This window comes from Oncorhynchus mykiss, chromosome 17 (genome assembly GCF_057628025.1).
Source record: "Oncorhynchus mykiss isolate SJ-2025 chromosome 17, ASM5762802v1, whole genome shotgun sequence".
NCBI lineage: Eukaryota > Metazoa > Chordata > Actinopteri > Salmoniformes > Salmonidae > Oncorhynchus > Oncorhynchus mykiss.
The window spans coordinates 59,448,161-59,462,736 of NC_143038.1; the positions used below are offsets into that span (position 1 = coordinate 59,448,161).

The 14,576-nt window shown below is 40.4% G+C and overlaps 1 protein-coding gene across 1 annotated transcript; it reads right to left on the bottom strand.

Annotated features, from left to right (window-relative positions):
• Nucleotides 1–7,018: 7,018 nt before the first annotated feature.
• On the bottom strand, nucleotides 7,019–13,731 carry LOC110494594 (uncharacterized). The gene is made up of 5 exons (XM_021569800.3): nucleotides 13,367–13,731; nucleotides 8,534–9,173; nucleotides 8,089–8,325; nucleotides 7,552–7,804; nucleotides 7,019–7,440 (listed from the first exon to the last, which is right to left on the bottom strand). The coding sequence occupies exons 1-5, from the start codon at nucleotides 13,540–13,542 to the stop codon at nucleotides 7,355–7,357; spliced, it is 1,392 nt and encodes a 463-aa protein (XP_021425475.2). The 5' UTR covers nucleotides 13,543–13,731; the 3' UTR covers nucleotides 7,019–7,354.
• Between the last annotated feature and the right edge of the window lie 845 nt (nucleotides 13,732–14,576).

The window sequence follows — 14,576 nt, forward strand, 5'->3', positions numbered from 1 at the left end:
CTGAGCAAGGAACTTAAACGTTAGCTTTCTTACATGGCACATATTGCACTTTTACTTTCTTCTCCAACACTTTGTTTTTGCATTATTTAAACCAAATTGAACATGTTTCATTATTTATTTGAGGCTAAATTGATTTTATAAATAAATAAGTGTTCATTCAGTATTGTTGTAATTGTCATTATTACAAATAAATGTTAAAAATCGTCCGATTAATCAGTATCAGCTTTTTTTGGTCCTCCAATAATCGGTATCGGTATCGGCGTTGAAAAATCATAATCGGTCGACCTCTAGTCGCAACACAACATGTTAACATGGTAGCAACACAACATGGCAGCAGCACAACATGGTAGTAGCACAAAACATGGTTCAAACATTATTGGACACATACAACAGCACAAATGGAAAGAAGGTAGAGACAACAATACATCATGTAAAGAAGCCACAGCTGTCAGTAAGAGTTTCCATGATTGAGACTTTGAATGAAGTGATGGAGATAAAAAGGTCCAATTTGAGTGTTTGTTGCAGCTCGTGTGTGACTGGCAGAATGGTTGTTGTATGTGGAGGATGAGGGCTGCAGTAGGTATCTCAGATAGGGGGGAGTGAGGCCTAAGAGGGTCTTATAAATAAGCATCAACCAGTGGGTCTTGCGATGGGTATACAGAGATGACCAGTTTACAGATGAGTATAGAGTGCAGTGATGTGTCCTTTAAGGATCATTGGTGGCAAATCTGATGGCCGAATGGTAAAGAGCATCTAGCCGCTCGAGAGCACCCATATCTGCCGATCTATAAACTACGTCTCTATAATCTAGCATAGGTAGGATGGTCATTTGAATCAGGATTAGTTTGGCAGCTGGGGTGAAAGAGGAGTGATTACAATAATAGCCTGCAGATTTTATATGTGCTGAGAGAAGGACAGTATCCTGTCTTGTCATACTCTCAAGTACTTGTATGAGGTACCTTAAGCTCTAAACCCTCAAGAGGTAGTAATCACACCTGTGGGGAGAGCGGCATTCTTCTTACCAAACCACATGACCTTTGTTTTGGAGGTGTTCAGAACAAGGTTAAGGGCAGAAAAAGCTTGTTGGACACTAAGAAAGCTTTGTTGTAGAGCATTTACCACAAAATCCAGGGAGGGGCCAGCTGAATATAAGACGGCATATAAATGGATGAGAGCTCCCTACTGCCTGAGCTATGTTGTTGATGTAAATTGAGAAGAGTGTGGGGCCTATGATCGAACCTTGGGGTACTCCCTTGGTGACAGGCAGTGGCTGAGACAAGTCAATAAAAACAGCAGCACATTTCTTAGAATCAAGAGCAATGGTGACATCATTTTGGACCTTTAACCTTTCTGATCTCCCCATCCCGGATCCGGGATCGTGAATACAGACTCAAGCTCATTACCATAACGCAACGTTAACTATTCATGAAAATCGCAAATGAAATGAAATAAATATGCTAGCTCTCAAGCTTAGCCTTTTGTTAACAACACTGTCATCTCAGATTTTCAAAATATGCTTCTCAACCATTGCAAAACAAGCATTTGTGTAACAGTATTGATGGCTAACGTAGCATTTAGCGTAGCATTTAGCGTTAGCATTCAGCTGGCAACATTTACACAAAAAAACAGAAAAACATTCAAATAAAATAATTTACCTTTGAAGAACTTCAGATGTTTTCAATGAGGAGACTCTTAGATAGCAAATGATCAGTTTTTCCTGAAAGATTATTTGTTTAGGACAAATCGCTCCGTTTTCTGCGTCACGTTTAGCTACGAAAAAACCCCTGTATCCAGGATTGTGTAAATCTATCAGCAAGCTCATTAGCATAACACAACGTTAACTATTCATGAAAACGGCTAATGAAATGAAATTAATCTATTTGCTCTCAAGCTTAGCCTTTTGTTAACAACACTGTCATCTCAGATTTTCAAAATATGCTTTTGAACCATAGCTAAACAAGTATTTGTGTAATAGTATTGATAGCCTAGCATTGCATTAAGCCTAGCATTCAGCATGCAACATTTTCCACAAAAAACCATAAAAGCATTCAAATAAAATAATTTACCTTTGAAGAACTTCAGATGTTTTCAATGAGGAGACTCTGTTAGATAGCAAATGTTCCGTTTTACAAAAAATATTATTTGTGTCGACTAATCACTCCGTTTTGTTCATCACGTTTGGGTAAGAGAAAAAAAAAAAAAAAAAAAAATCATTAAAACGTGAACTTTTTTCCAAATGAACTCCATAATATCGACAGAAACATGGCATACGATGTTTAGAATCAATCCTCAAGGTGTTTTTCACATATCTATCGACGATAAAATCCATCGTGGCAGTTTACTTTCAATTCTGAAGAAATGGAACGCGCATGGACTTACTGATTACGCACACAGGACACCGGGCGGGACACCAGGTAAATGTAGTCTCTTATGGTCAATCTTCCAATGATATGCCTACAAACACGTCACAATGCTGCAGACACCTCGGGGAATATACAGAAAGCGCAGGCTCATTCCTGGCGCATTCACAGCCATATAAGGAGACATTGGAACACAGCGCCTTCAGAATCCGGGGCATTTCCTGTATGAAACATCATCTTGGTTTCGCCGGTTGCATTAGTTCTGGGGCACGCACAGATAATATCTTTGCAGTTTTGGAGACGTCAGAGTTGTGTCTTTCCAAGGCTGTCAATTCCATGCATAGTCGAGCATCTTTTCGTGACAAAATATTGCGCTTAAAACGGGCACGTCTTTTTATCCAATAATGACACAGCGCCCCTATAGGTTCAAGAGGTTAAGGTTGCAGTGACACATCCATAACCTGCGCGGAAACCAGATTACATACCAGAGAGAATACTATAGACATCAAGAAAGGCAGTCAGTTGATTGTTGACAAGTTTTTCCAACACTTTTGATAAACAGGGCAAAATATAAATTTGCCTATAACAGTTAGGATCAGCTTTAGCTCCCCCTTTAAATAAAGGACGCACCATGGCTGCCTTCCAAGCAATGGGAACCTCCCCAGAGAGGAGAGACAGGTTAAAAAGGTCATCACTTGGCAATGGTAGGGACAGCAACCTTAAAGAAGAAAGGGTCTAAACCATCTTACCTAGATGTTTTTTTGGGGTCAAGTTTAAGGAGCTCCTTTAGCACCTTGGACTCAGTGACCGCCTGCAGGGGAAACTTTGTAGCGTGTTAGGGGAATAAAGCGGAGGAGCATCGGGGCTAGTCGCATTAGAAGGGGTGGGAGATTAGGAAATGTTAGACGGGCAAGGAGGCATGGCTGAGTCAAATAGGAATCCTGACTTAATGAAGTGGTGATTAAAGCGCTCAGCCATGGGCTCCTTGTCAGTAACAACCACATAATCAACATTAAGGACCATGGGCAGCTGTTAGGAGGAGAGTTTATTGTCCAGGTAGTTTTCCAGAACTTCTTGGGGTTAGACCCACAGAGAGGGAACTGCTCCTTAAAGTAACTCACTTTGGCCTTCCAGATAGCCTGAGAGCACTTATTTCTCATTTTCCTGACCGAGAGCCAGTATGCCGAGCCTTCCGCCAAATGCAATTCTTGAGGTGGAGTAACTTGAGGTGGGTACATGTAAAGCCCTGTAAAAGGTATTATGACAATTGCAGTACTTTTCTCTGGAATAGCTGCACCTTTCTAACATATCTTCACACATATGTAACAGTACAGCTTCCATCCCTCTCCTCGCTCCAACCAGGGACCCTCTGCACACATCTACAACTGCCTCCCATGAAGCATCGTTACCTATCTCTCCACAAAAGCTGCGGGAACAACTACTTCAAGGTCTCAGAGCGAGTGACGTCACCGATTGAAACGCTATTATCGCGCACCCCGCTAACTAATGGTCCGGTGAAGGATACCATTACTTTCACCATAACAGGCTATGTGCAATGAAACTAGCTTGCTAGCTAACTAGTCTAATGTTAAATATGAAGTTGTCGCTCAACAGAAAGTAACCCTGTAGCTAACGTTACTGTTCAAACAGTTATAACTTCTAGTCCTACTAAACCATGTAGCTAGCTAAAGGCACAGAAGGCAGCAGGCTGAAAATCTGTTTTCAAAGATGCACGATGAAATAGTCGTGAACATTTTAAACGGAACAAAAACTACTTACATTTGAATACCACCGTAGAAGCTTCACTATTCGCAATATTACACGTTGTTTTGTTGTTTTCTAGATGAGATCTAGGTATCAAAACTCGCAGCCCCCCTCCTCCAATGCCAATTCTACTAGATGAAATGCCAAAATTAGTATAACATCAATGCATTTAAAGCATGCTCGATTTTCAAAAAATTCACATACTATAAAACATTATATTTCCTCATACTGAGAATGCGTCATGCGTGATTACATTTTTTAAAACCAAATATTGGGTTATTTCGGTAGAGCATCCCCATATCCCCACAGACCATATGTTTGACACGCCTACCCCATGCTGATTTGTATCGGTGGAGCTCTGTGAACAATTATTTATTTATTTTTATTTCACCTTTATTTAAGTTCTCATTTGCAACTGCGACCTGGCCAAGATAAAGCAAAGCAGTGTGACACAGACAACAACACACATGGAGTAAACAATAAACATGCTAATAAAACAGTAGAAAAAGAAAGAAAGTCTATATACAGTGTGTGCAAAAGGCATGAGGAGGTAGGCAATAAATAGGCCATAGGATCAAATAATTACAATTTAGCAGATTAACACTGGAGTGATAAATGACCATATAATGATGTGCTAGTAGAGATACTGGTGTGCAAAAGAGCAGAAAAGTAAATCAAATAAAAACAGTATGGGGATGAGGTAGGTAGATTGGGTGGGCAATTTACAGATGGACTATGTACAGCTGCAGCGATTGGTTAGCTGCTCAGATAGCTGATGTTTAAAGTTGGTGAGGGAAATAAAAGTCTCCAACTTCAGAGATTCTTGCAATTCGTTCCAGTCACTGGCAGCAGAGAACTGGAAGGATAGGTGGCCAAATGAGGTGTCGGCTTTGGGGATGATCAGTGAGATATACCTGCTGGAACGTGTGCTACGGGTGGGTGTTGTTAAAGTGACCAGTGAAGTGACCAGGCGGAGCTTTACCTAGCATAGATTTAGGTGCCTTTAATTTCAGAAAGATTAGTGGTTGTTTCAGGGTGTTTGTTTTCACACCAACGTAGTCCCTTTCAGACAATTTTTGTGAACACAGTGTGGTTCACTTAAATTGTTGTGCAGTGTGAACACTCCCAAGGAACTCAGCACCCTCAAAAGAGCATTTCGAGAGGTGGTCTGAGTTTGGTTCACTTGAATTCCGTGGTCCAGTTCTCTTTTTAAGGGCAATGTGAACACAAAGCTCCCCAGGTTCGCTTATCATTACTCCCGCACCACACACTAGACTACTGCAACATCATTTCCCGTACCATAAACCCTCTCACATTGGTGCCACAAAAGAGAGGATATGATCTGCAGGGAAAAACATGCTGTTTTTGGATAGCCATATTGATTAGCGATTGTCAATGATGCACAGAAATTCCAAAATATGTTTTTAGTTCAGATTATTTGTTTGCAACATGTGATCTATAGGCTAAAAATGTTTCATAAACTGTTTATTCGATTGTGGGGTTTGAATAGTGTGAGGACGCCAACATAGGGTACAAAATATGTTCTAGCAGTAGCCTACATTGGGTGTACAATTGACAATTACAACATTATTTAATATGCAGTTATTCTTCTGCTATTTATTCTGTTACCAATAATATTTACAGTATCTTCTGGTTACAATTATTATGTCTCATCTTTTAACTAAATGCAATCTATTAGCTTACAAAATGTAAGTAGGTATATCTAGCTGTCCGATAACACATTCTGATAAAAAATGACTTGTCCTGCACTTTGTAAAAACCCAGAGCGCACTGAGTAAATCTTGGAAAAAGATCTTGGTTGCTTTTTAAATATAGCAATGTGAATGCAAAGAGGACTGAGCACTTTTGCTAATTGTACCCTAAAATTCACTTTAAAGAGGATTGGGATCGGTTCTTTTAAAGAGGACTGAGATTGGTTCTTTTAATGAGGACTATATGTGAAAACACCCTAAAATCCATTCACTGAACCTCAATATAATTAGCATTTGGTAGCATTGCCTTTAAATTGTTTAACTTGAGTCAAACATTTCAGGTAGCCTTCCACAAGCTTCCCACAATAAGTTGGGTGAATTTTGGCCCATTCTACCTGACAGAGCTGGTGTAACTGAGTCAGGTTTTTAGGCCTCCTTGCTCGCACACGCTTTTTCAGTTCTGCCCAGAAATTTTCTATGGGATTGAGGTCAGGGCTTTAGTAATTGTCACTCCAATACCTTGACTTTGTTGTCCTCAAGCCATTTTGCCACAACTTTGGAAGTATGCTTGGGGTCATTGTCCATTTGAAAGACCCATTTGCAACCAAGTTTTAACTTCCCGACTGATGTTTTGATGCTTCAATATATCCACAACATTTCTCAGCCTCATGATGCCATCTATTTTGTGAAGTGCACCAGGTCTTGGTTGATTTCCTTTGATTTTCCCATGTCAAGCAAAGAGGCACTGAGTTTGAAGGTAGGCCTTGAAATACATCCACAGGTACACCTTCAATTGACTCACATGATGTCAATTAGCCTATCAGAAGCTTCAAAAGCCATGACATCATTTTCGGGATTTTCCAAGCTGTTTAAAGGCACAGTCAATTTACTGTATGTAAACTTCTGAACCACTGGATTTGTGATACAGTGAATTATAAGTGAAATAATCTGGCTGTAAACAAATGTTTGGAAAAATTACTTGTGTCATGCACAAAGTAGATATCCTAACTGACTTTCCAAAACTATACTTTGTTAACAAGAAATTTGTGGAGTGGTTGAAAAACGAGTTTTAATGATTTAAGTGTATGTAAACTTCAGACTTCAACTGTATTTTGTACAATTTAAAAGTGCATTGCTCCTAAATAAAGTGTTTGTAATTGTGTATTTAAAACACAAAAAGTATTCATTTCTTAAACGATTTAATGAGAACATTTGAGACATCAAAAACATCAATAGCAATACAAAGTCATCATAGATAAAGTTTTGAATTTCCCTTTTTGTAATGCAGTAGTAAAACTGTGAGGGGCCTGTATTGTTCAATAGGACAAGACATCGCTTGCAATTTTCTATCAAATCAAGTCAACCTGAACAATCAACAGCACCAACAAATATCAGCTACAACAACTGTTGAGCATTCTAGATATCTGTGCCAACATGTCAAGCAGAAATGCCACATCCTTGTTTTAATCATTTAAATCATTAAAAGTAAATAATCTACAGTAATGCAAAATGTTTGGACTAGTTCAGGTCGCTTGGTCGCAGCTCATCACACCACTTCTCAAACGCTCTGTACAGGGTGTCATCACCTGTGTCATTATAGATCTCTACAGTTGGAGAGAAAAGGGAGATTGTTAACACGAGCTTTGAAAATGTATGAATTTTTTATCTTTGTTAATGTGCTGAACTCTAACTGAAAAACACGTCTGTCTCTTTACCTGCATGCCCTAGGCCAATGGGTAGAGGCATCCTGACCAGCCCACCAGAGTGTTTCAGCCTCTCACAAAGTGAGTGCTGCACTAGTGCCATGGTAACATCCTGGTGCCACACAGGCAGCTCCAGCCCCCCCATGCAGCCTATAATCCGCAGCTTCTCCTCCTCTGTCATGAGGCCTCTCTCACGGGCCACATAAACCATGTAGGACATATCGATGTTCACCGCCTCTCCGTGCAGCAAGGAAGGGAGCACCTTCTGTAATAAGAAGGTCAGCGTTCAGTACTGTATCCATGCACAACTCTCTAGAGTGCAGTATTACTCATAGCCACACTGTTTATTGCCGCTAACTAACACAAACAGGTGTGAGTAAACCTGACACCATGCTCATCTGGCACATAGTTACACTAAAAATGGAACAGGAAGTGACAAACATGACATGATGACATATTGGTTCAAATCCGGTTACATACAGTAGCTCATGGAACTATTTGGCTTTGTGGTTATTTAAGGTGAAGCGGTAAAAATTGGTTGTACTGTACCATTTCCAGCTCTGGGCTGATAAGGTGACCAAAGTCTACTAGTCTGTCTAAATCGTCCTCCCACAGGTTGGGGGCCAGCTCCTCTAGCATGGCTTCTATGGCCATGCGTGTGGACACGGAGGCAGCATCTTTGTTGTCCCCCTGAAGACCGCTGTCAGACTGGAACTTGGAGTCCAACAGGAACCGGCCGTTGGTCTCCAGAAGCTCAAAGAGACCTCTGTGTTTCATCAAGGCCATCTGTAGAGCACACATCTACATTACATTTACATTAAATACCAGTACATAAAACCAGATCTACAGAGCTAAATGAGCATCAACATATGATGTACTGTATATTGTTCTCTACAGTATAGTATACAGTCAAATAGTACAGCATTGTATCTTAAGTTCATGTACAGTCCAATATCTAATTCATATCTGTTGCTGTCAGGCATTGCCACTGTACCTTTAACATTTCGGCCAGCCCATTGGAGATGTGTCTTCGAGAAACAGTTTGAATGAAGGAGCGGTCTAGGAAAGCAGCCACCGGGGGTATGTAGCCACCCAGCTTATTTTTACAGTTGGCAAAGTTCACCCCAGTCTTTGCCCCCACGCTGGCGTCAACATAAGAGAGCAGGGTGGTAGGGACACGGATGTAGGGGGTGCGTCTCCTGTACAGGGATGCCGCCAAGCCCACTATGTCCAGGCAGACTCCTCCTCCGATGGCTATGATGGGCTCTGTGCGTCTGTCCAGGGAGAACTTATGGACCTCCTCCAGGATCCTCATCACCAGCTCCATGGACTTGTTCTCCTCGGTGGTGGGCAGAGGCAGGATCCTGTAGAGAACATTATGGGCCTCAAAGTAGTCTGTGAGCTGGCAGCCGTAGAGGTTGTAGACGGTCTGGTCCATGACCACGAAGCGCCTGAGGGGCTTGGTGCTGATGCTGTTCCTCAGGGCCTCCAGCTGCTGGGGGTCCCTAATGTGCCCCAGGAGCAGGGTGTCGTTGCTGGGGTCCAGCAGGCCCAGGGACTCAGTCACCTTGTAGGTGAAGATGATAGGGCTGACCACTGTCCAGGAGGTGCCTTGCTCCATGGTGCTCTCATAGCTGGAAAACGTGATATATTTGTCAGATTATTTTATGTACAGTACAATATGTACAGTAAATGTTTAGAGAACAAAGCCTGGGGATAAATGGAAATTCACACAATTTCACTTTCTGTGTCTACCGTACCATCCTTGCCCATCCAAATAAAATATTGAAATATTGATAATATTTGACCGAGACACGAGATGACAGAAAGACTCAACAGTCTCAGATAAAGCATCCGAGTGAGCGAAACAGCGCCCCTCTGTCTCCTTTTGTGTGACCATGTATCTGATGCTGTCTGGAGAAAAGGAGTATGGCATGTTATACTTCTTCTGTCCAGACAGCATCAGATACTAAGACACAGCGGCGCTGTTGAGCTCCCTAGTTTCAGCAGAGAGGAAGAGGCCAAGTGAGAGGGCTAAATAAAGGGACTAAATAAACCCAATGCATTTCTATGGACATAATATGCAGACCTAAGCTTATTGCCTGCATTCCCACCTTTGGGACAACGATTTGCATTGTTAGGGTGGAGACATGAGCGCCTCGTCATTATACACAGATCTCTGGTTTCAGCCACTTGTGAATTAGAATGGAAAGTTGACGGGTGCACAGTGCACTGTTCGGATGCTGGCTTTCCCTAAAGTAAATAGATGTTTTGCCAAAATGATTTAATTACTCCAGTCAAAATACTTTACTAGAGAGCATGACTTAGCCATAGAGGATCATTAGCTTCTTTAAAAAAATGGCTGTGGATTATTTCAAATCACAAGTGCATAGGCCTGTGCCTATTAGGAAAGCCAGCCATTTGGGCAGAGTACGTGGCAAAAAGCCTAGCTGATTATTGAGTTGCGGATGTCAGTGAAAAGCATGTAAAATGTGAAGATAATGTGTCTTGAGTATAATTTAAAATGTTGAGACAAGATGAGGGGTGTGTGGCGAAGACATGCTTAGTAAATGCACCGTTAATCCCCCTCATTTGGTTACATTCATTTACTGTTCTCATTCTCAAAGTGCAAATGTTGTTTGCAGAGTTCACAACCTGCTACACTTGTGGGAAACAAGTTTTGGTTTATTTCATAAACATAATTTAGGAGTTTTGTCAGAGAGCGCTCCATGTGAGCAATGAGCATGAGTGTGGTTTCTCTGTCCTGATAACTTTGAGGGAGAGCAAGCCAACCTGCTGAGTTGATTCAATGTTGCACTTCACTAGCTATAGCTCAAGTCAAGATAGACAGAAAGGGAGACACATAGGCATGCAATTGAAAGAACGTGCATTTTATCAGGATAGGTTCTAATGTTTTTTATTTGTTGTCTTTAACACCTATGTATTTTACTTAGATGAAGATGTAAGTTATAGGCCTAGTGCTGCGTTGGCTTATAGGCTATCTCTGAGTTCCATGCACTAATTTCTTTAGCCACCAATGGATCATGGTGTAGGCTATCAATGTGTCCATATGGCAAAGGCTGGTGCTCTTGCATTAGTTTAATTTAAACTTTTAGATTTTAACCATTTTAATTCATATTTGTATAATTAACCACGTGACAATAATTTTGAGAAACTAAAACATTACAAAAATGTGCATATAAAAATAATCATAACTGGCACGCAGATAAGTAAAATTGTAGGATAAATTGTAAGCTTCCACAAACTTGAAACTCACTAGCTGCCTTTGGTCTTCATTATAACAGCCATTAACAAAATTCAAAATACCGGAAGTCCCATGAAGTCAAATGCATATTCAACTGATTTGTTCTGGCACCGGCCCTGGATCTCAGGCTTATGACAAAGACTGTTAAAATGGGACCAGATGAGTCTCTGCTTGGCACTCAGTATTAAGGAGATACATTGGGGGTAAGGCCCAGCGATAGACTAGTGTCATGACGTTGGCCTGGGGGTAGGTTTATGACAGTCATAAATACCTCTTCCCCCCTTTTTCTTCTCTCTACCCTACTGATGTTACATTTGCAAAACTCTTTGGTTAACATAGAGATTCTGGGAACATCAGAAGGTGGGGGGAAATGAACTATATTCTGGTAATCCGACCAATTGAACATATGCGGTGGTACTTAATGAATATGATGTCAGTTCGGTTGTCATCTGAGACATTCTCATCAATGATAAGATGACATAAACTCTACAGTGGAAAGTCTACACTTTCACATGGAATTGTTGTTCAATTTAAATGTTTCAATATGAAATTATTCAAAATTATAAGCCCTTGACGACAATATAACCTCCTGTTCCGAGGACGTGAGGACAACGGTCCGATGTCAGAACGGTTCAGATAATAACTACAGAACGAAGCCAACATCAGCGTGAGTTTTGGTTGCGAATGGTATGAACTTTGAACTCTTATTCACTACAGAAGTGATACCTCCTAGCCGTTGAGTTAGCAACAGCCGCTGCAAACGAGGGCTAGGAAGGAACAGACAGAGTATCCCGTCTACCACACAACGACGTTACTACAACGTATTCAATTTACCAGCAGAGACATTCTTCAAAGGACGAAGGACTCGGTTGGGCAACACGGCCTTCCATCTACCACCAACCTGAGCGCAGCTCAGAGTAAATATTTATTGCATTTTCCTTTTCCAAATGGGCGGTAATTTAGAATGCATAAGATACTGTATTTAAGATAGCACAGCTTCGCCCTTTGTTCCTCAGTCTTCCCGCTCTTTCACTCAAACCCCGCCCCTTTTCTTTTGTGTAACAAGCTGTCACATCTGTTCCGCCCCCTAGGGATGTTTTCCTTTATAATGTCATTTGTAATCAAGTTATGATTTAATTATGTGTATGTGTAATTCTGTGTGATTAGTTAGGTATTTAGTAAATGTGTCCTGTGTGAATGTAAGTATGCTTTCTCTAATTCTCTCTTTCTCTCTTTCTTTCTCTCCCTCGGAGGACCTGAGCCCTTGGACCATGCCTCAGGACTACCTGGCATGATGACTCCTTGCTGTCCCTAGTCCACCTGGCCGCGCTGCTGCTCCAGTTTCAACTGTTCTGCATGCGGCTATGGAATCCTAACCGGTTCACCGGACGTGCTACCTGTCCCAGATCTATTATTTGACCATGCTGGTCATTTATGAACATTTGAACATCTTGGCCATGTTCTGTTATAATCTCCACCCGGCACAGCCAGAAGAGGACTGGTCACCCCTCATAGCCTGGTTCCTCTCTAGGTTTCTTCCTAGGTTTTGGCCTTTCTAGGGAGTTTTTCCTAGCCAACGTGCTTCAACACCTGCATTGCTTGCTGTTTGGGGTTTTAGGCTGGGTTTCTGTACAGCACTTTAAGATATCAGCTGATGTACGAAGAGCTATATAAATACATTTGATTTGAATAGTAAATAAATAATTAAACCCCATTTTGTATTACTGGTTCAACTTGTGAGCCAGGGTTCGTGCAGATAACCAAGAATGTACAACTTTCAGATGAGACTGAATTAAGATGACGATTAATATTGACTGCTATTGATGTAAAATATTACTAGGTCTTTAAGAGTTTATTCGGAAGATAACAGCTCTATAAATATTATTTCATGGTGCCCGACTCTCTAGTTAATTACATTTACATGATTAGCTCAATCAGGTAATATTAATTACGGAGACATGTTATAGAATAGCATGTCATATCACTTAATCCGGCATAGCCAAAGACACGACACTAGTGTCCTGTCCAGTTGGTCTGCTTGTACATCAAGATGCCTCACACTACAGAAACATGGGATAGGCTCCTGGTCCCATGAGCCATTCCGAATCACACAAGCCAAGTCTTGTGCAAGCCCACTGGGCACAAATGTCAGTTCAACACATCTAGTTTTGATTTATATATGGTTGAGTTGTCAACTAATGTGAAAAGCAAAAGAATTTCACCATGCCATTGGATTTAGGTTCAAAGTTGGTTGAAGAAATTACGAAATTCCCTTAATGATTTTTTGCAAATCCAATCAGTTTTCCACGTTGATTACACGTCATCACATTGAATATTTTTGTTGAAATGACGTGAAAACAAGTTTTTGCCCAGTGGGAAGCTACTTATTTTATTACTTAAAGTCTAGCTAGAGGGTCTAATAAAATAAAGCATGTTAACATCAAGAAAACAAATGTAGATGTATGACGATAATGTGCACAAACCTTATATTTTGCTTAACGTTTTAATTTATTTAGAATCAATTGCATCCCTTAACTCTATTTTAACACAAGTTTTACTCACATTTTGGCAGCTGATACTCGACCCTTTATATTTTTATTCAATTTGTTTCCCGATTTGCGTTTCCATGTGCCCTTGACTTGAACTAAGTGAAACTCGTTCTTCTTTATTACTGCAATATTGTTGCATTCCAGTGGCTCTTCCACATGTGTCTTCCCAGTGTTTGCATCAAGTGACATCTTGATATATTTATGTATTGGAAGCTAATGAGTGACCGATGCAGAGACAAGTAACCTAATGGAGCATAATGTTCACCTCTCATTACTCTCTGTATATATACATATATCCTCGACAGCAGATCACTTCACTTCTGCCAGGGGAGGAGCAAGTATTTCCAGTGTGCTTATGAAAGTGTAGCCAAAACCATTGTGTAGCACGTGCCCCAGCATGATCCTTACACAATTTTTGGGAGTGATGTAATGAAACTATAGAATTATGTAAAGAGGGATTCCCCCACCCCCACAATAGGCTATATAATTGACTAGCCTACATTTTTTTTATGTAAAACATATTTAGGCTACTTAATAAAAAACTTGACTCCACATCAATAAACATGTCATAGACCATTTGTAATTGTATACGCACATACTGCATGTTTATATGTCAAGTCTTTTTTTTTATTTCACTCGAGAAATAAGAGCAAGATAAATACATTTGTAAAAGATACACATGTATTGCAAAGTTACATGTACAATTCTGGGATAATTGATAAGGGTTATGTATTTAGCCTACTGGGGGAGCCTGCATCAGACTTGCTTCTTGTGCAGAAAATGTGCTATCAGTCACTGATGAACATGCGAAAAAGGCTTTGGATATTATATATATCAGCATTAGCCTAGCCCTTTTTTGTGTGTGCCAAATTGACTGTAAGAAAAAAACATTTTTGTTTAGTTGAATTGTGGTATGTTCAATTTTTGTTCAAATCCCTGAGCTGGTAAAAGGTAAAAATCTGTTGTTCTGCACAAGGCAGTTAACCCACTGCTCTTAGGCTGTCATTGTAAATAGGAATTTGTTCTTAACTGACTTTCCTAGTTAAATAAAGGTAAAAAAACAAAAAACAATTTGAGACAGTTTGCTACAGCAGGAAAATAAGCCTACAGGAAATGTGGATTATAATTAATTAGCATTTTGATACTTAAAAAAAAAGGGAAAATCAGGTTTGACATTTCAAAGTGGAAATTACAAACTTCAGAAGTATTTTTAAACCTCAAAT

Excerpts from the sequence above, each read along its gene's own strand:
- LOC110494594 (XM_021569800.3), bottom strand. The coding sequence starts at position 13,542 with ATGTCACTTGATGCAAACACTGGGAAGACACATGTGGAAGAGCCACTG. Across the intron at positions 8,326-8,533 it reads GGCTGGCCGAAATGTTAAAG|ATGGCCTTGATGAAACACAG; the intron begins GTACAGTGGCAA and ends TGTGCTCTACAG. Across the intron at positions 7,441-7,551 it reads CATTGGCCTAGGGCATGCAG|AGATCTATAATGACACAGGT; the intron begins GTAAAGAGACAG and ends CTCCAACTGTAG.